Source organism: Bolinopsis microptera, chromosome 4, assembly GCF_026151205.1.
Source record: "Bolinopsis microptera isolate Bmic1 chromosome 4, MBARI_Bmic_1.0, whole genome shotgun sequence".
Classification (NCBI taxonomy): domain Eukaryota; kingdom Metazoa; phylum Ctenophora; class Tentaculata; order Lobata; family Bolinopsidae; genus Bolinopsis; species Bolinopsis microptera.
The window spans coordinates 15358301-15379211 of NC_087075.1; the positions used below are offsets into that span (position 1 = coordinate 15358301).

At 36.9% G+C, this 20911-nt stretch overlaps 2 protein-coding genes across 4 annotated transcripts in view; both read right to left on the bottom strand.

Moving 5' to 3' along the window:
• Nucleotides 1–20911, bottom strand: part of LOC134814246 (acetyl-CoA acetyltransferase, mitochondrial-like) — a 77153-nt gene that overhangs the window by 16555 nt on the left and 39687 nt on the right. The window lies entirely within an intron of this gene.
• The window catches only part of LOC134814247 (NADH-cytochrome b5 reductase 3-like), a 47380-nt gene continuing 31192 nt past the window's right edge, over nucleotides 4724–20911 (bottom strand). For 2 of the 3 annotated variants that reach the window (XM_063822329.1, XM_063822328.1), the window contains exons 5-8: nucleotides 8403–8507; nucleotides 6977–7079; nucleotides 6547–6729; nucleotides 4724–5888 (exon numbers count right to left, since the gene is read on the bottom strand). In XM_063822329.1, the coding sequence (XP_063678399.1) occupies nucleotides 5716–5888; nucleotides 6547–6729; nucleotides 6977–7079; nucleotides 8403–8507 (564 nt within the window). In that variant the 3' untranslated portion in view covers nucleotides 4724–5715. Of the gene's footprint in view, nucleotides 5889–6454; nucleotides 6730–6976; nucleotides 7080–8402; nucleotides 8508–20911 lie in introns of those variants that run through there. The other variant, XM_063822330.1, reaches the window with a different exon arrangement.

Below are 20911 nucleotides of genomic sequence, written 5' to 3' on the forward strand. Positions count from 1 at the left end.
AGATTTTGTTACTCACGCTCAAGTGAAAATCGGTTTTTCTGAATTTTTCCCAAAAATAAGCATTTTGGGCTTTCATGACCTTCATAGTACTAATATAAACATGTGCATTGCGGTCATTTTAAACTCAAATTTGAGTCTCTAAGACCTTCAGAAGCTGAGATACATATTTCCCATATACGCACCTGATATGAAATATGGGCGTGGCTCCACAGGGTTGGGGCTAGCGACACAAAATTCCCCCCTCGGTGATTTGAGTTACCAATGACCTATTTAACCCGATTCAATAGCAAAAAACTCTGTACATCGAAGTGCACACTCAACACCTCCCTGCTACTGGAGTATTTATAATGTCTATTATCCCTTAACCCACTTCCAAACTATCCTAAATTTGAGTTCTATAATGTTTTTTAAATAACCTTACGTTACTGAATAATGACTTGAAAGTCAGAATTCCATAACGCAATATCTGGGTTTGGAAATGTTGACAGATTGTTTCTTATTAGATTCTTAACAATTATTGAAGTTGAGTCCAGCTTCATAGATTGCTACGTCCAATTTATAAATAGCAAAAAAGCCAATCCAACATATTGTAAAGGAAAACTGATGAGCATTCTGATATAGGTTAGCAACATTACAAGTTACCATGGCTGCCGTGTTAGCTGCTGCCATGTTAGTTGCTATAGTTACCATGTTAGTTGCTATAGTTACTAGATATAAGTAAGCAACATATAATATCTTTATGCTTTTTATACAGTTTAACCACTCACAATTTAAGCATGGCCGGAGTCACAAAATGATAAACATGGTTACTGATGGTTAATGGAACTGTCTTTTCAAAAAAAATCTGACCGATCAGCACTGGAAGACTTAGTGTGGGTGATTGATTGCTCTAGCTGGTGGAGCTGTCCAATAAAGCCAATATTTGGGGATATGTCACTCTTGATGGATTTGACAAAAGAGTATGCTTCTTCAAAAGTCATTTTGTTACGCACCATCATATAAGCAACAGTTATTGTGACACTTCGTGAGATTCCTGCAAAACAGTACACCAGAACATGACCATAGTTATTACGGGCATCATCTATAAAACAGAAGGCTTCTTCAAGGACATCTTTTACATTTTGAGTTGTCTGATCTTTCAGGGGTATTTTCTTATACTTCATGCACCCAGAGGTTTGTATGTTGGGGCTGCTTATACTGGTGTTCAGCAGGTGAGTTATTCCCAGAGATTTTACATCGCCAGCGGCATCAGTTTCGCTTCCCAGGGACAAGTATGGTGTAATTCTCACAATTGTTGGATTAGGTTTATCTTTAATGAGATCATTGTCACTCAAAGGCTTCAAATTGAGAGATAGAGATCTGCTGAATGTCCGAGTTCCCATGATTGCTAGGCTCTGGCTTATCAAGACATCCTGCAAAATTAAGGGTATTTAAGAAAATATTGTCAAAGCTAAAACAGCTAAATATTAAGAGTCTTAATAAAATGGTAGATACAAATTCAATATTTTATTCTGTTAATAATAGTCTTAATTGAGAATTGATTGATGAGAAAAAAAGTGTCAAATTCAGATGAGACATTTTATGACATATCACAAAGCGAAGCAAACATTCTATAGATTAAGAACAATATTATTATCGATTATATTCAAAGTTTGAAGTAACCATACGGATACAAAATTGACGGATCAGTTATGTCTTAACCAGAAGTATGCTGTATGTCGGGATCAATTTATCAATGTAAGTTACATGCTGCACAACTAAAACCAGTCATCAGCAGAATCAGTGGTACAAATTATTTATTATCAAATTGATTTATTGTAAACTTGTTTATTCTGTAATAAATGGCATAAAATTGAAATTTTTGTTTAACTGAAATTTTTGTTTATCTGATTAAACTGAAAATGTTTTAATTTTAGATTTAGAAGGATATGTAAAGGATATGTAAAGTGTTTTGTTTAAGGATTTACATTTCGGGTTTTACAATTAAGGGATCAGAATAATATATAATAGAACTGCGGATTAATACTCATATCATTTACTTTGCAGTCAGAAAAGTATATTTATAATTGTATGGATTGGATGTTATCATCTAGCGCTAAAATTTATTTTGGTATTCTTTATTGAGATTTATATTTATGGATTGATTGTGTAATGAATTGATGATAAATAATCAAATTGTCTTTTCTCAAAAAAATTGTCTTCTCTCAATTCAGGTATCAGACCTCACCTGAGGTCTAGACTAAACTAAACTAGACCTCAGATGAGGCCATACCAAGAGATCCTTGACAAATTAAATCGGATTTCGATCAAATATGACCTCTCAGCATGAAGCAATGAAGTATCTATATCCTATCCTGGGGTCTAGGGGTCGTTCACATATTACGCAGCCAAGGGGGGGGGGGTGGTTTCCAAGTGATTACAAAGTAGAGTAAAGTAAAGTTAAATTTACGACATTACATCATCACACATGTCTACAAAATATCATCACGCTATGTGAAAAAATATATAATAAATATTTTCCCACCGCATCAACATTAATTATTTATCAAATACAATATTTTTATAAATTTATATTTATATTTAAAACAATATCCTATTTTAAAAACATCCCAGTGGATTAAAGATTTATAAAACTCTTCTTTGCCACTGCAATTTGGCACAATAGCTATGTGTAAAACTGATAACGGAGGGGGCCGGGGGGGTAAAAATTGTCCAAAAAATGTTCGTAATATATGAACGATCCCTTAGGGTGAGAGGAACATTCTATCAATAAATTAAAAATCGGAAAAATCACTCATTGGATGAAATTACGAAATGTAAGCCCAGGAAAAGTTACTGGCTGGTGGTGGTACTAGAGTTGGTTTAATTTAAAGAGACGGCTCGACCTCGCGGGCGACATCAAGCATGATTTGCACGCGTGGCGCATTCCACTGTTCAAACAGCTAGCACGTGACACAATTCAGCCAATCAGAGTACAGGAATCCGCAAAGCTAAAGCTGTGTACTTTTATAAGGCCCAAAATAATACTTTTCGCGATGATTCAAAATCTACACTGTTTCGAATTTCCCTCTGGGGGGAGACGTTATTTTTACAAGGCGAACATTTTGTTGAAAACCAGACGTTTCTATCTTTTTATTTTCGAAGTTAGGCCCCTACCAGTAAGGGTTTCTGGGAGTGCATAATATGGCAATTTAACTTCAGCTAAGGCTTTTAGCCAATAAACATGCCTGGTTCAGATGTGATATATAAAGTGTTTGTCAGGTTCAGGTTTAAATTGCATGTTGCAGCGGATTGTAAGGTTTTGCTCCTCCGTATCAAAAAAAAAAAAAAAAGGAAGCAACTCACGGTATCACTCTCATAAGAGACATGTTTCATCATTTACCGGAGTTGCAACCAAATATACACAATAAGGTTTGGTACTTTATCTGTACCTCCCCTTTCATAGAAATAATAGCAAAAATATACACCTATCTTTAAGAAATCAACATCTGATATAAAACATTCGATCAACCAAAATTAAGACAATTTTCCTGTTAAAAATTTAACGGCACTCATAAGAGGTCATACTAGGTATAAGTCCAAATGCTGTGTCAGCAACCGTTTTTGTTACTTTCTTTTCTTCTTGACTCCTCACACCATGAACTGATACCACTAAGCTTTTAAGCATAGCAAAGCATATCTTGGTCCTGATGTAGTTGATAACATCTGTGTAGCTCTCCTTTCTCTTTGTTTGCTCCTCCGTATCTCCTGATTAAAATTATGCATGTTCTGAGCTGGTTTTCTTAGCATAAGAAATTTCAGCAATGGTAATTGTCTAGCTGTAAGGATAGACACCATCGAAAATTAATAAACCCAATACATTTAATGTTATAAAAAAAGCACAAATTTAAAAAACCGGGGTAAAAATAAAACCCTTTGTAATATATGGTCAACTAAAAATAAAAATCCACAAATTCACATCACAACAAAAAGTTGTAGCGCGATGCGTTACTGCGCCGCGCACTCAATGAGGCTTCTCACAGCTAGATCGGCAAAATGCAATACTGTGCCGCGCCGAGCTGCGATGAGTTGTAGACACAGTCAATTAAAACAAAAAGTTGATACATGTTACGTATCCCAAATATCAGAGATATACAATTTCCGCCTTCTGCGGCGCGCGCTACTAAAAGTAGCTGGAGCTTTGATTTAACTTTTGAACGCGTGACGATGCCATTCTGTTTTGTCCAGTGTTAATGGACTAACCCGGCGCGCGCTACTTCATACTTCGCAGCACTTGCATCGGGCTATTATAATTCGAGAAGAAAGTGACGCAAGATACTTTGTATTTCGAAGAAAATTAGAAGAGTATGTCATCCGTCAAATCTTTTGTAGCGCGATGCGTTACTGTGCCGCTCCGCGCACTCATTAAGGCTTCTCACAGCGGCGAGATGCGCTACTGTGCCGCGCCGAGCTGCCATGAATTGACATCGTCAATTAATCGAATCTTTTTCAGCCTAGCGCGTACGATCCCTTTACTGTTTACTACTTCGGATGATTGCAAAGAGTATTATCAATCATTTCATGCGCGGCGCTATAAGCTACAAATTTATCATGCGAACTCACGTGTTTTGCGCCACCTGGTGTACACAAAATACGTTAGGAGACCGCGCCGCCGTAAATTTGCGGAACAGTAATACTGTCAGTAAAGCTTACTCGTTCCCCGGAATAATACGTAACACCCGTATTGAACTAATAGATAATCAATTAACATATTACAGCCTCATCATTTATCACATAAAGCTATGTTAAAGATGTGAAAACGTCCTCAAAATGAGCGATTAATATACACTAATATTCAATCGAGGGCCATATGATACAATCAGCTTTAGAGCTCTAGGGCTACAGGCTGCTATGCGGGTCACATACATAAGGCCATAGAGATATTATTGAAGTTCTTCGATTTATGTCAAAAGATTAAGATCGTCCTTAAGCAAGGTCATCTTAAGAATATGAAGTTAATTGGCTTCTTCCTTATTTAAAGTTGATCTTTTTGGTACTATTAGAAAGAAGGGGTTGCATCGTATGACCCAAAGAGAATACAAATAAATTAAACTTCCCATGTATGCCAAATTGTTGATCTATAAAATATACGGCAGAATGCAGGGATGTAGGAATTGGTGTTCAACTGTGATTGAAAAGAATATATTTTGCAAATTTGCTTATTTTTTTTTCTAGCAGCGTTTTCTTAAAAATTTCCATCGACCAACAATATGACATTTGAGTTAAAGGATAGAAAACAAAAATATATTAATTCTGACAGTTTAATAAACCTAAAATAAAGGTAAGCGGCAACGAGAAGTAGCTCGATGTACAAAAATCACAGCCAAACAAAAAACACATCAATTATGGCAATTAAACTACAGTCACCTAATACTTTAAGTATACTAATCAACGATATAATCTATATCAATGGTGACAACACACACTTAAAACGATATAAATGTGTTTATAATAATATAAACCTTCCAACACACGATAAACTTAGTAATGTTTATAAACTGAGATACAAACTTAATCTGTTTCCATGGTAACTGTTTACATGGTAAGATGGTAACTGTTTCCATGGCAACTGTTTCCATGGTAACTGTTTCCATGGTAACTGTTTCCATAGTAACTGTTTCCATTGTAACTGTTTCCATGGTAACCAGGTATGTGTTTCCACGGTTACTGTTTCCCCTAAAACACCATCAAATTATTCTCAGTGTACCCTAGCTTCTCAAGGTTGGGAAGACAAGCGAACTTTATCATAGGAGGGGGTCCACACATCATTACAGCAGATTCAGGGCCAGGTGCAGGGAGGTGATTAGCTATCATGTCAGCTGTTACAAAGCCCGTATCATACTTCCAACCTGGAGGTATTATTGGGGTAATAATTGTGAAATTAATTGTGTCAAAGTTAGAATCTGGTCGATTAAATGCACAGTTTCGGGGTGTTTTTATAATTGCGTTGAAGTGAGAGCCTTGTTATTATATTCCATAATATTGTCATCTATTCTAATAAATGTGACCAGCTGTAGCAACATGGCCGGATAAATGATAATACCCTGTTTGTGTAACCCATCACACCCAATTATATACTGACTGTTTGAAGGGGTCATTTACTCAACTGGTTTTCAAGTCTCTTATAAACGCCGTAAATAACGTGACTCATTAAGATTTCAAGTTGAATGGTCTAACTACTGTTTATGTAGCCGCACAGAATATGTTGAATACTAATTATTCCTTCTAGCAGCGTGACAAATTGATATGATGATTGATATAATGTAGAAGGCCGAAAAAGTGATATTTAATCGATTTCTCTGTTACTCCAGCTTCATTATAATGTAAAATGTTCCCATGATTATATCCCCGATAAGTCGTCAACATTGAGCTCCAATAATTGTACGTGTGCCTTGAGAACCACATAGGTACCAGTTTCAAAAACTAAGGAATATTTCACATACCAGTCTCAAAAACTGAGGAATATTTCACATACCAGTCTCAAAAACTGAGGAATATTTCACAAACCAGTTGCCGGAGCTTTGTCCACTGTGTACCAAACATTGAACCTCTCATCAGACTGCATACTTTCAATAATATCCTGACACAGAATATCCTCAGGTGTCTGATTAGCAAACAAGAGGAAGATCTCTGAATCGTCACCAGGGTTCTTTAGAATCTCAGTTGCTACCTGCAGCATCGGCGTAATACCTGGTAATTAGTGTTTCATTAATTAGGTAATTAAGTAATTAGGGCAAGAAATTGCATATCAAAATAATAAGATAACACTAACAGTTTTAGATTGTTATCTATTTATAGTTTGAGTTACGTCATTAGTAATATGTGTTTTGGTGATTATACGTAGAATTGAGATTGATAGTTCCCAAACAAATCATTTTGTTGAATAATCTAATTATTAAAATATTTAGGTAATTTAATTATTTGAATAATTAATCACCTGAACCGCCAGCTATCATTCCTATCTTCCTTCCTAACACACGGTTCACAGCTCCTTTCTTCTTCACTTCATACTTACCGTTTCCAAGATAGTTGATCTTTCCCTGTATATATTAGAAATATTACAAAATATATTACAAAATATATTACAAATATTACAAATATCACAAATATTACATACATACATACATACATGTTACATGGTAAGGTCTCCTCCTAGTCGTTGGAGTGGCCTGCATCACACACATCGCGTTGGCGGCGTAACATATGTCTCCACTGTACTCGGTTGGTAGCCAAAGCTTCTGTTGTGTTATTGTCGATGTTTTCAACACCTGTAAACTTAGCAGCATCTTCGAGTACGCAGGACTTCCAATTCTTACGGGGTCTGCCCCTTGACCTCTTTCTTCCATAATTTGGCTTCCAGTTCAACAGAAACCTCGGTAGTCTAGAGTCTGGCATTCTAACTACATGTCCATACCAACGTAGCCTGGCAGCACTGATGAAAGTCTCAACAGACTTGATGCCAGCCCTCCTAAGAACTTCGTCGTTGGTCACATGAAAGAACCATTTGATCCTAAGGATCCTTCTCAAGGAGGTTTGATGGAAAACCTCGAAGCGTTTCATCTGCTTTTTGGTGGTGTTCCAGACTTCAGCTCCATACAACAAGATGGTGAGGACAGCAGCCCTATAGATCCTGATCTTGGTTGGAGTCTTTATAGTTCTGCTATTCCAAATGTTCCAGAGCTGATGAAAGGCGCCATTAGCCTTCTGGATACGGACATCCAGGTCTTTGTTGATTGTCCCATCCCCACTGATAGTTGCACCCAGGTAGACAAAGTTGCTAACCTGCTCGACGGGTTCACCCTCAACCGACAGCTCAATACAATCATCCTTGATGAAAGGTCGCTGGGAGGCGCACTTGCTTACAGCCATGCATTGGGTCTTCTTTGCATTTATTCTGAGCCCAGCGTAGGAGCTGTAATGAACTAATAGATCAGTTGACTCCTGTAGGCCTTCCCCTGAGTTGTCCATAATAGCCATGTCATCAGCATAATCGGTGTCCAGAATGACCTTTTCCTCGACCGTCTTCATCTCTTTCTGCAGCACTGCGCCTTGACTGATGATCTTGTTGGTCTCAGCCAGAAATGCAGAAAAGTTTAGGCAGAAATTAAAGACAGGAGGTGCTTGAATGTCACCCTGACCTGTGCCTGAGTTAACATCAAACCAGTCTGTCAGCTTCCCCATCACAAATATTACAAATATTAAAAATATCACAAATATCACAAATATTAAAAATATCACAAATATTGCAAATATTACAAACATTACAAATATTACAAATATCACAAATATCACAAATATTAAAAATATCACAAATATTACAAATATTACAAATATTTAAAATATTGCAAATATTTGAAACATACCTTAGGACCCCGAACGTCTATACAGTCCCCAATCTTCATATTCTCCAGGTACTGGGTCAGCTTACCACCGGCAGGGAACTTGGGGTGAACGTCTTTAAAATAAACCTGCAAGGTAATTAGTTGGTAATTAGTTTGTAATTAGTTGGTTAATTAGTTGGTGATTAGATGGTAATTAGATGGATAATAAATGGTTTTAATCAATTGATTAAATTGCTTAATTTTGTCGGCTGTTACAGTCAGAATTATGACTTATGAGTATTGCTGAAAACTTATGTTATGAGATGTAACAGTGAGGCCGTTTTCCATTGTCCACATTAAATATCACAGAGGTTCCCGAACACTAACCTTTAAAACCTGGTCACGTGGTTTAAAATAGTACCTGGTCACGTAAAGCCTAGTCACGGGACGCCTCTAATTCAAAGCCTGGTCAGTGTGGTCACGTGAAGCCTCTAATTTGAGACAGTGTAATAATATGATGATAATAAACTTATAATCCGAACTGCATGGGTAACACCAATATTGGGAAGACTCCTACAGCTTACTCCTACATGTTAACCTCAGAGGAGACGTTGTTAATCAGCTTTACAACTTTTAACATAGAAGGACTCGGTTCTAAACAAGATGAATCAGTAAATAGGAAACAGGAAAATGCTCCTCCAGGTACAGTACTGATGTCTGTACCTTTAAGGAGACAAACTAGGTTGTTGAGAGGTGCCATACTGGTGGAAGAGGCGGAGGAGGTGGAATAGGCGGAAGGTGACGTCTTGTACCGAATAATCTCATATTTTTGATAAACTGAGGGATTTCAGAATCCAGGAGTTTAATTTGAAGCCCCCCTCTCCCTTCTTCCTCTCAACTCAGAATATCTCTAGATCTACCCTCTTATTTCATGAATTAATCAATTCAGAATATCTCTAGATCTACCCTCTTATTTCATGAATTAAACAACTCAGAATTTCTCTAGATCTACCCTCTTATTTCATATATTAATCAATTCAGAATTTCTCTAGATCTACCTTCTTATTTCATGAATTAATCAATTCAGAATTTCTCTAGTTCTACCCTCTTATTTCATTAATTAATCAATTCAGAATATCTCTAGATATACCCTCTTATTTCATTAATTAATCAATTCAGAATATCTCTAGATCTACCTCTTATTTCATTAATTAATCAATTCAGAATATCTCTAGATCTACCCTCTTATTTTATGAATTAAACAATTCTGTATTTATTCCACTAATTAATTCTGTACACTTGACGACTGTGCTATATACTAGTGAGACGAAGTAACTGCTATTTATACAATAGCTCACAACTCACATGTGACATGATGGCTCACACAGTCAAAAGGGTGTGGCTCTTATTGGCTCTTGTTGGCTCTTTATTCGGCTATTTGTTCACAAAATATTAAATTACCCTCTCGGAATTATGTGACCTACAGTTATAGTATATTAAATAAACGGTTGTGTTGATCCTATAATTTTATAATGTTCTTAGCAGACAATAGAAATGTGTTGGCGACACTACGAAGTGATAAGTTCTCTTTATTAGTTACTCTAATCAGCTCTTTGTTATCGCCTTCTTAGTTTCGCTCTTTTTACATTACGTTCATTTTCAGAGCAGTTTCTGTAATGTGCCTAATTGAAACTAGTTCGGTAGTAATAACAAACAAAACTTGATGAGGCGGGTCACTCCACTCCTCTACTCTACTTCTCTCTTTATCTTTACATTCTTTATCACACTTCTGTTGCAGTTAACGTGGGTATTGTGTAATGACATTTAGTTGCCCGGGACATTTTCAGAGCTCTTATTCAATCTAAGAGTCTATGACTGCCACAAGATTATGATGTTATTTTTTGAAACTTGTTCGATAACTTTTTTCGGCTATCACGTGTCTGAATGATCTGTACCACAGCATCTAATTTGTAAAGTAAACTTCAAGTGAGGGAGTACCACAGCATCTAATTTGTAAAGTAAACTTCAAGTGAGGGAGTACCACAGCATCTAATTTGTAAAGTAAACTTCAAGTGAGGGAGTACCACAGCATCTAATTTGTAAAGTAAACTTCAAGTGAGGGAGTACCACAGCATCTAATTTGTAAAGTAAACTTCAAGTGAGGGAGTACCACAGCATCTAATTTGTAAAGTAAACTTCAAGTGAGGGAGTACCACAGCATCTAATTTGTAAAGTAAACTTCAAGTGAGGGAGTACCACAGCATCTAATTTGTAAAGTAAACTTCAAGTGAGGGAGTACCACAGCATCTAATTTGTAAAGTAAACTTCAAGTGAGGGAGTACCACAGCATCTAATTTGTAAAGTAAACTTCAAGTGAGGGAGTACCACAGCATCTAATTTGTAAAGTAAACTTCAAGTGAGGGAGTACCACAGCATCTAATTTGTAAAGTAAACTTCAAGTGAGGGAGTACCACAGCATCTAATTTGTAAAGTAAACTTCAAGTGAGGGAGTACCACAGCATCTAATTTGTAAAGTAAACTTCAAGTGAGGGAGTACCACAGCATCTAATTTGTAAAGTAAACTTCAAGTGAGGGAGTACCACAGCATCTAATTTGTAAAGTAAACTTCAAGTGAGGGAGTACCACAGCATCTAATTTGTAAAGTATACTTCAAGTGAGGGAGTACCACAGCATCTAATTTGTAAAGTAAACTTCAAGTGAGGGAGTACCACAGCATCTAATTTGTAAAGTAAACTTCAAGTGAGGGAGTACCACAGCATCTAATTTGTAAAGTAAACTTCAAGTGAGGGAGTACCACAGCATCTAATTTGTAAAGTAAACTTCAAGTGAGCAAGTACCACAGCATCTAATTTGTAAAGTAAACTTCAAGTGAGGGAGTACCACAGCATCTAATTTTTAAAGTAAACTTCAAGTGAGGGAGTACCACAGCATCTAATTTGTAAAGTAAACTTCAAGTGAGGGAGTACCACAGCATCTAATTTGTAAAGTAAACTTCAAGTGAGGGAGTACCACAGCATCTAATTTGTAAGGTAAACTTCAAGTGAGGGAGTACCACAGCATATAATTTGTAAAGTAAACTTCAAGTGAGGGAGTACCGCAGCATATAATTTGTAAAGTAAACTTCAAGTGAGGGAGTACCACAGCATCTAATTTGTAAAGTGACCTTCAAGTGAGGGAGTACCACAGCATCTAATTTGTAAAGTAAACTTCAAGTGAGGGAGTACCACATCATCTAATTTGTAAAGTAAACTTCAAGTGAGGGAGTACCACAGCATCTAATTTGTAAAGTAAACTTCAAGTGAGGGAGTACCACAGCATCTAATTTGTAAAGTAAACTTCAAGTGAGGGAGTACCACAGTATCTAATTTGTAAAGTAAACTTCAAGTGAGGGAGTACCACAGCATCTAATTTGTAAAGTAAACTTCAAGTGAGGGAGTACCACAGCATCTAATTTGTAAAGTAAACTTCAAGTGAGGGAGTACCACAGCATCTAATTTGTAAAGTAAACTTCAAGTGAGGGAGTACCACAGCATCTAATTTGTAAAGTAAACTTCAAGTGAGGGAGTACCACAGCATCTAATTTGTAAAGTAAACTTCAAGTGAGGGAGTACCACAGCATCTAATTTGTAAAGTAAACTTCAAGTGAGGGAGTACCACAGCATCTAATTTGTAAAGTAAACTTCAAGTGAGAGAATACCACAGCATCTAATTTGTAAAGTAAACTTCAAGTGAGGGAGTACCACAGCATCTAATTTGTAAAGTAAACTTCAAGTGAGGGAGTACCACAGCATCTAATTTGTAAAGTAAACTTCAAGTGAGGGAGTACCACAGTATCTAATTTGTAAAGTAAACTTCAAGTGAGGGAGTACCACAGCATGTAATTTGTAAAGTAAACTTCAAGTGAGGGAGTACCACAGTATCTAATTTGTAAAGTAAACTTCAAGTGAGGGAGTACCACAGCATCTAATTTGTAAAGTAAACTTCAAGTGAGGGAGTACCACAGCATCTAATTTGTAAAGTAAACTTCAAGTGAGGGAGTACCACAGCATCTAATTTGTAAAGTAAACTTCAAGTGAGGGAGTACCACAGCATCTAATTTGTAAAGTAAACTTCAAGTGAGGGAGTACCACAGCATCTAATTTGTAAAGTAAACTTCAAGTGAGGGAGTACCACAGCATCTAATTTGTAAAGTAAACTTCAAGTGAGGGAGTACCACAGCATCTAATTTGTAAAGTAAACTTCAAGTGAGGGAGTACCACAGCATCTAATTTGTAAAGTAAACTTCAAGTGAGGGAGTACCACAGCATCTAATTTGTTAAGTAAACTTCAAGTGAGGGAGTACCACAGCATCTAATTTGTAAAGTAAACTTCAAGTGAGGGAGTACCACAGCATCTAATTTGTAAAGTAAACTTCAAGTGAGGGAATACCACAGCATCTAATTTGTAATGTAAACTTCAAGTGAGGGAGTACCACAGTATCTAATTTGTAAAGTATACTTCAAGTGAGGGAGTACCACAGCATCTAATTTGTTAAGTAAACTTCAAGTGAGGGAGTACCACAGCATCTAATTTGTAAAGTAAACTTCAAGTGAGGGAGTACCACAGCATCTAATTTGTAAAGTAAACTTCAAGTGAGGGAGTACCACAGCATCTAATTTGTTAAGTAAACTTCAAGTGAGGGAGTACCACAGCATCTAATTTGTAAAGTAAACTTTAAGTGTGGGAGTACCACAGCATATAATTTGTAAAGTAAACTTCAAGTGAGGGAGTACCACAGCATCTAATTTGTAAAGCAAACTTCAAGTGAGGGAGTACCACAGCATCTAATTTGTAAAGCAAACTTCAAGTGAGGGAGTACCACAGCATCTAATTTGTAAAGTAAACTTCAAGTGAGGGAGTACCACAGAATCTAATTTGTAAAGTAAACTTCAAGTGAGGGAGTACCACAGCATCTAATTTGTAAAGTAAACTTCAAGTGAGGGAGTACCACAGCATCTAATTTGTAAAGTAAACTTCAAGTGAGGGAGTACCACAGCATCTAATTTGTAAAGTAAACTTCAAGTGAGGGAGTACCACAGCATCTAATTTGTAAACTTCAAGTGAGGGAGTACCACAGCATCTAATTTGTAAAGCAAACTTCAAGTGAGGGAGTACCACAGCATCTAATTTGTAAACTTCAAGTGAGGGAGTACCACAGCATCTAATTTGTAAAGTAAACTTCAAGTGAGGGAGTACCACAGCATCTAATTTGTAAAGTAAACTTCAAGTGAGGGAGTACCACAGCATCTAATTTGTAAAGTAAACTTCAAGTGAGGGAGTACTACAGCATCTAATTTGTAAAGTAAACTTCAAGTGAGGGAGTACTACAGCATCTAATTTGTAAACTTCAAGTGAGGGAGTACCACAGTATCTAATTTGTAAAGTAAACTTCAAGTGAGGGAGTACTACAGCATCTAATTTGTAAAGTAAACTTCAAGTGAGGGAGTACCACAGCATCTAATTTGTAAAGTAAACTTCAAGTGAGGGAGTACCACAGCATCTAATTTGTAAAGTAAACTTCAAGTGAGGGAGTACCACAGCATCTAATTTGTAAAGTAAACTTCAAGTGAGGGAGTACCACAGCATCTAATTTGTAAAGTAAACTTCAAGTGAGGGAGTACCACAGCATCTAATTTGTAAAGTAAACTTCAAGTGAGGGAGTACCACAGCATCTAATTTGTAAAGTAAACTTCAAGTGAGGGAGTACCACAGCATCTAATTTGTAAAGTAAACTTCAAGTGAGGGAGTACCACAGCATCTAATTTGTAAAGTAAACTTCAAGTGAGGGAGTACCACAGCATCTAATTTGTAAAGTAAACTTCAAGTGAGGGAGTACCACACCATCTAATTTGTAAAGTAAACTTCAAGTGAGGGAGTATCACAGCATCTAATTTGTAAAGTAAACTTCAAGTGAGGGAGTACCACAGCATCTAATTTGTAAAGTAAACTTCAAGTAAGGGAGTACCACAGCATCTAATTTGTTAAGTAAACTTCAAGTGAGGGAGTACCACAGCATCTAATTTGTAAAGTAAACTTCAAGTGAGGGAGTACCACAGCATCTAATTTGTAAAGTAAACTTCAAGTGAGGGAGTACCACACCATCTAATTTGTAAAGTAAACTTCAAGTGAGGGAGTATCACAGCATCTAATTTGTAAAGTAAACTTCAAGTGAGGGAGTACCACAGCATCTAATTTGTAAAGTAAACTTCAAGTGAGGGAGTACCACAGCATCTAATTTGTAAAGTAAACTTCAAGTGAGGGAGTACCACAGAATCTAATTTGTAAAGTAAACTTCAAGTGAGGGAGTATCACAGCATCTAATTTGTAAAGTAAACTTCAAGTGAGGGAGTACCACAGCATCTAATTTGTAAAGTAAACTTCAAGTGAGGGAGTACCACAGCATCTAATTTGTAAAGTAAACTTCAAGTGAGGGAGTACCACAGCATCTAATTTGTAAAGTAAACTTCAAGTGAGGGAGTACCACAGCATCTAATTTGTAAAGTAAACTTCAAGTAAGGGAGTACCACAGCATCTAATTTGTAAAGTAAACTTCAAGTGAGGGAGTACCACAGCATCTAATTTGTAAAGTAAACTTCAAGCGAGGGAGTACCACAGCATCTAATTTGTAAAGTAAACTTCAAGTGAGGGAGTACCACAGCATCTAATTTGTAAAGTAAACTTCAAGTGAGGGAGTACCACAGAATCTAATTTGTAAAGTAAACTTCAAGTGAGGGAGTACCACAGCATCTAATTTGTAAAGTAAACTTCAAGTGAGGGAGTACCACAGCATCTAATTTGTAAAGTAAACTTCAAGTGAGGGAGTACCACAGCATCTAATTTGTAAAGTAAACTTCAAGTGAGGGAGTACCACAGCATCTAATTTGTAAAGTAAACTTCAAGTGAGGGAGTACCACAGCATCTAATTTGTAAAGTAAACTTCAAGTGAGGGAGTACCACAGCATCTAATTTGTAAAGTAAACTTCAAGTGAGGGAGTACCACAGAATCTAATTTGTAAAGTAAACTTCAAGTGAGGGAGTACCACAGCATCTAATTTGTAAAGTAAACTTCAAGTGAGGGAGTACCACAGCATCTAATTTGTAAAGTAAACTTCAAGTGAGGGAGTACCACAGCATCTAATTTGTAAAGTAAACTTCAAGTGAGGGAGTACCACAGCATCTAATTTGTAAAGTAAACTTCAAGTGAGGGAGTACCACAGCATCTAATTTGTAAAGTAAACTTTAAGTGAGGGAGTACCACAGCATCTAATTTGTAAAGTAAACTTCAAGTGAGGGAGGCTTTTATAAATCACTTAGTGGTTGCATTTTAGAGCACCCTGTGGCCTATTATAATGCCCTATAGTATACTATTAAACTTTTATATGTTTTATGGATAAAATTGTAAATCATAGTAACGGAAATATGCCTAATCTTTATAGCAGCAGATAAAATACGTCAAGAACTTTAAATATCTGTAATCATCAGACCCCTCCATATTGTAGGGACCGAAAGATATCATATTTTATAGAAAGTAACGGAAAGTAATGCTCCTAACAATCATTTTAGTGCATTTTTAGAACACTTATAGAACTTTTAATACTAGTCGTGGTGCAAATAATAGTAATAGTCAGACCGGACCATATAATATGCGCAGAAAGAGCTCTATATTATTGCTCCTAATAGTAATATTTACAACAGCAGCTGAGAGCATGTGTAACTAACACGTGTAACTAACACGTGTAACTAACACGTGTAACTAACATGTGTAACTAACACGTGTAACTAACACGTGTAACTAACACGTGTAACTAACACGTGTAACTAACACGTGTAACTAACACGTGTAACCAACACGACGTGTAACTAACACGACGTGTAACTAACACGTGTAACTAACACGTGTAACTAACACGTGTAACTAACCAGAGGCGGCTATTGAGGGCGTCCAGGCGTCCGTGGACGCCCATCTGGTGGCTGGTGCTTAAGAATAGAAATAGTGATTAGTAATAGTGTTCGGAAATATCTTATCGCAATAGAAAGCTCTTTATTCACTCAAACGTTCGAATGAAAGCACACTCATGATCTTTGTGAAATTTTGTGTTGTTGTTCGTCCAATCCTACGTTTTATTTTTATTTGGACGACTAAGCCGCGTAGTTTTAACACATAGTTAATTGTAAACGGTACAAAGCACATCAAGCGCGTCCACTACAGGTAATCTATATGATTTGCTCGTCCAGGACACCTTGCAATTTGAACTATCGACTGTTATGATACTGCGCGGCTGAGATCGTACACGTGTGGTGTCTTGTTTTACCCATACGGGTGTAAGGCTGTCAGAATGATGCGGCTGTCAGAATGAAGTTTTTATCAAAAATCAAATTACGTTGTTAGAAACTTTATTTTGGGCATATTAAACAGGTTTGCATATACTAAAAACACAAATAAACACTTCCATCACTGAAAGAAAGGCTAAAAATGATTTATTACTGAAATATTTGGAAATACACTTTCAAATTTTGACATTGCATAAATATGAGGCAGTTTTGTGATCTTGTTGTTAAAGTTATCCCTATAAGACCTGGTACTGGTATATCAAACAACTCTAAAAGAATGCATTCATACCCTAAAAAACCCTCAATAAACATGTGTTAACAAATTAAAACAGAAAATTCAAACGGCTGTCAGAATGATGGTATGGCGGCTGTCAGAATGATGATATTCTGCATTCAAAAAAAGTTGATCAAAAACATCAGAAACATTCGATACATAAAAGAATGTGTTTATTTGTGTTTTTAGTATATCCAAACCTGTTTAATATCAAGTTTTTGATAAACTCCGAATAGAATCAGTCATTCGTGATTCTAGGATCTTGACTCTTCTCCCTCCAAACCTTACGCCTTTCCTTCCCTTAAAAGTTTACTATAAGTACGATATTCCTGTCGGGCGTAAGCTTTTTAATTATAATAGATTCCTTAAATCACTTGATAATACTACTATTTCCTCCATCTTGGAAGGTGATTGCCCCTGTTCCAGTAACCCTTATTGCTATCAGCCTCGAGGCCACATCATCACCGGTGACCTTGCTTTCATTGAGCACGAGGATTTAAGAGGCATCATGAGTTACGGTACCAAATTTAGGGAACCTGTGTCTGTTCCTCCTGAGCAAATCTTGGAGAGCCTCAACGAGTGTTCAGCCAACTTCGCCACCCGTATGGCTAGAAACATGGACTTTCATGTTTGGAATTCCAGGATTGGAAAGATGAGGTCTCCCGGATCTTCACCAATCGCCTTAACTTCCTCTCCTCCTCCCCTAATAACTTCACTCCCTACAATTCCATTCTACAAAGGGATATGATGTTAAATCTTATCTCGACAGTCTTTCTTCTTCTTTTATTATTTGCTCCGTAGATAAAGCTTCAAATAATTATGTTTTTGTCTGCAAGAAGTTTTATCTTTTAACCCTTCTCAACGAAGTACGAACTTGGCTACGATCTCACTTCTCTAGAGTGTCGTGGCAATTCTACTTATCATCCGGTTAACTCTGTAGAGGATGATATTATTCAGGAACATGTGAACTTCATTAAAGATAACTTTAATATTCGTGTTTCTGAGGACAACCTTTGTCTACCGAGAATCTTTTGGATTCCTAAACTTCACAAGAATCCTTATAAGTCTAGATTTATAGCTGGGGCCAGTAAATGTACCACTAAGCAGATATCAGTTGTAGTCAACAAAGCTTTAAAAGTTTTGAAATAATACTTTTCCAAATACTGCAACTCTATCTACAACAATACTGGAATTAACTGCGACTGGAGCATTAACAGCTCTAAACAGTTCCTGGAAAGGCTGCCTAGACTAGAGATTTTTAATATGCAGGTATACGACTTTACCACTCTGTATACCAATCTAGACCTTCAGGTTGTACAGTCACTGCTTTTCGAGCTAATAGATCTCCTCTTTAGTAATACGAATAAATTTATTTGTGTTTCTCTGTATAAGAACAACAATTTTTTCTCTTAAAAGGAATATAACGGATACTTATGTTTTTCTGCTGATAAACTCAAAACAGCTATTACATTTATTCTGTTTAACACTTTTGTTTGTTTTGGGGATCAGATTTTAAGGCAAACGAAAGGCATTCCCATGGGAGGGAATTCTAGTAGCCAGTTCGCTGATCTTTCGCTAGGGAGGTGTGAATTCAACTACATGACACGCCTAATCAAAGAAAAGAAGTTCGGTCTCGCTAAGCTCCTCTCAAGAAACTGCAGATATGTCGACGACCTCAACACCATGAACTATTTGTATTTCTCTAACCTAATCAGGTCCATGTATCCACCTGACCTGCTTATGGAGAGGAGTGGTGACGACAATAAGTCCGTAAACTATCTCGACATCAACATCTCGATGAATAACTCCGGACACGTCGCCACCAAGCTTTACAACAAACTTGATGACTTCAACTTTCCTGTGGTCATGTACACCTTTCCTAACAGTAATATTTCCTCTTCTGTTGGTTATAATTTTTTTTTACGGTCAGGTCCTTCGTTACTCTTCCATTATCTCTGACCTTGATTCTTTTCTGTGTTCTACCAACACCCTTTATAGGACACTTCTTTCAAGATGTTATAATGACAGACTCCTGAAGAGTAAATTCAGAAAGCTTCTGAAAGACCGACCTAGTATTCTGTACAAATACAGTATACTTAATGTCAGCGACATCCTTGACATCACATTTAACGTGGACAGGTGATCACTGACGAGTGATTGCTAGGGGGTCTTGGCACATTAAACCGGTACAGGTATTAAACCCCCGAAACCGGTGTGCCAAGTCATCTGCTGATGATGTTCACATAACATTATTTCCTCTCTCCTTTATTCCTTCCGCCTTTTCTTATACTTACAGTTCAGTTACTTTATTTCACCAGGTCTACCTAAGGATCAATTATTCTTTGGTGGGGTTTCACTTCTGGTATTGGCTTCATTCCCGTTCCTTTTCCTTATTCTTTATACTTATTTTTTTATATAGTTTAATGAGATTTCAAGCAGTTATGAGAGAGAGCTTGTAACCATGGATTGTTCTTCAAGTTGAAGTTGACAATAACATGCAATAAATATAATTGGGGGCCTAGTGCAGTAATTGGGGGCCAGCATTGGAAAAAGTTGTAGTGTGTAAAAGGTCATACTTGTCAATTAGTTCATACACACAGCTAACATAGGCCCTAGAAATACCTCACAGCCCAATATATAAAATTTAAAAGTGTACTATTCAATACGGCTGTCAGAATGAAGGTTTTCTAAATTGCGATTATTGACTTATACCAAAATGCCAGGAATGTTTGATTTGGGTAGAATAACGCTACAGATATGTGTTAATAACGATAAAGGGTCTAAAAAGATTCCTAGAGCCATGATGGAAAAATGGGGACAACTTTGTTACGGAAAACTTCATTCTGACAGCCGCAGTCTTCCTTCTATGTTGTATAATTCCCCAAGAATAGTGATTTAGGTGACAAAAGAGGTGATATGGTATTGGTGTATAATTTACCTAACTGCCTGCAAGTCCAATATAAACCAAAAAGTTTTTTTTTGTAATGTAGGCCTCAAAATACAAAACTTCATTCTGACAGCCGTAGTCTAAAAAGGGGTATATTTCATGCCCAATTTTTTCCCATTTACTGGCAAATTTTAACAATTCCAAACCCCGGGAAGGAAACTTTCCCTAGTTTTTAGGTGTTTGTGAAGTTTCTGGTTCAAAACAGCTGTTTTTAAAGATTTTGTGGCTTTTATAAAAACACCTTCATTCTGACAGCCTTACACCCGTATTATAAGTTTTTGTTTTTGTTTGCTGTCGCCTGTGAAGTGTGACACATTACATACATGGGGCCCTGTGTGTAATGCAATCGGTAGTTTGGAGGGAGCTAGGGCCGGCCCCAAGTCCCCCCACCCCCTCCCCAGTCCGTCGATTGGACACCCAACAAAACTGCCAGCCACCTCCCACGAGCCGCCTCTGTAACTAACACGTGTAACTAACACGTGTAACTAACACGTGTAATTAACACGTGTTAGTTAAATGTGTTAGTTACACGTGTTAGTTACACGTGTAACTAACACGTGTAACTAACACGTGTAACTAACACGTGTAATTAACACGTGTTACTAATGGTAACCATTGGTAACGGCTGCAACCATTAGTAATGGTTGCAGCCGTCCATATTTAAGAGACTGAACACGGTTATTTACAAGGCAAGGAGGCATGCTATATATTATCATGAGATTGAGTTATGTTTTGTTATTCCTCCTATTTGGTGTTAACTGGAAACTTACAATTAATACCAGGGGTTGAGGGTTTTCAGTTGATTTGATGTATAAAGAGCGCCACGCTGGGAGTTTTCAAGTTTAAGGAAATACTTTATGTTTATATATATTTACATCATAAATAACACTAAAACTGTAGACTGTAGAGGCACATGCCAGCTTGCTAGCAGTTTTTCAT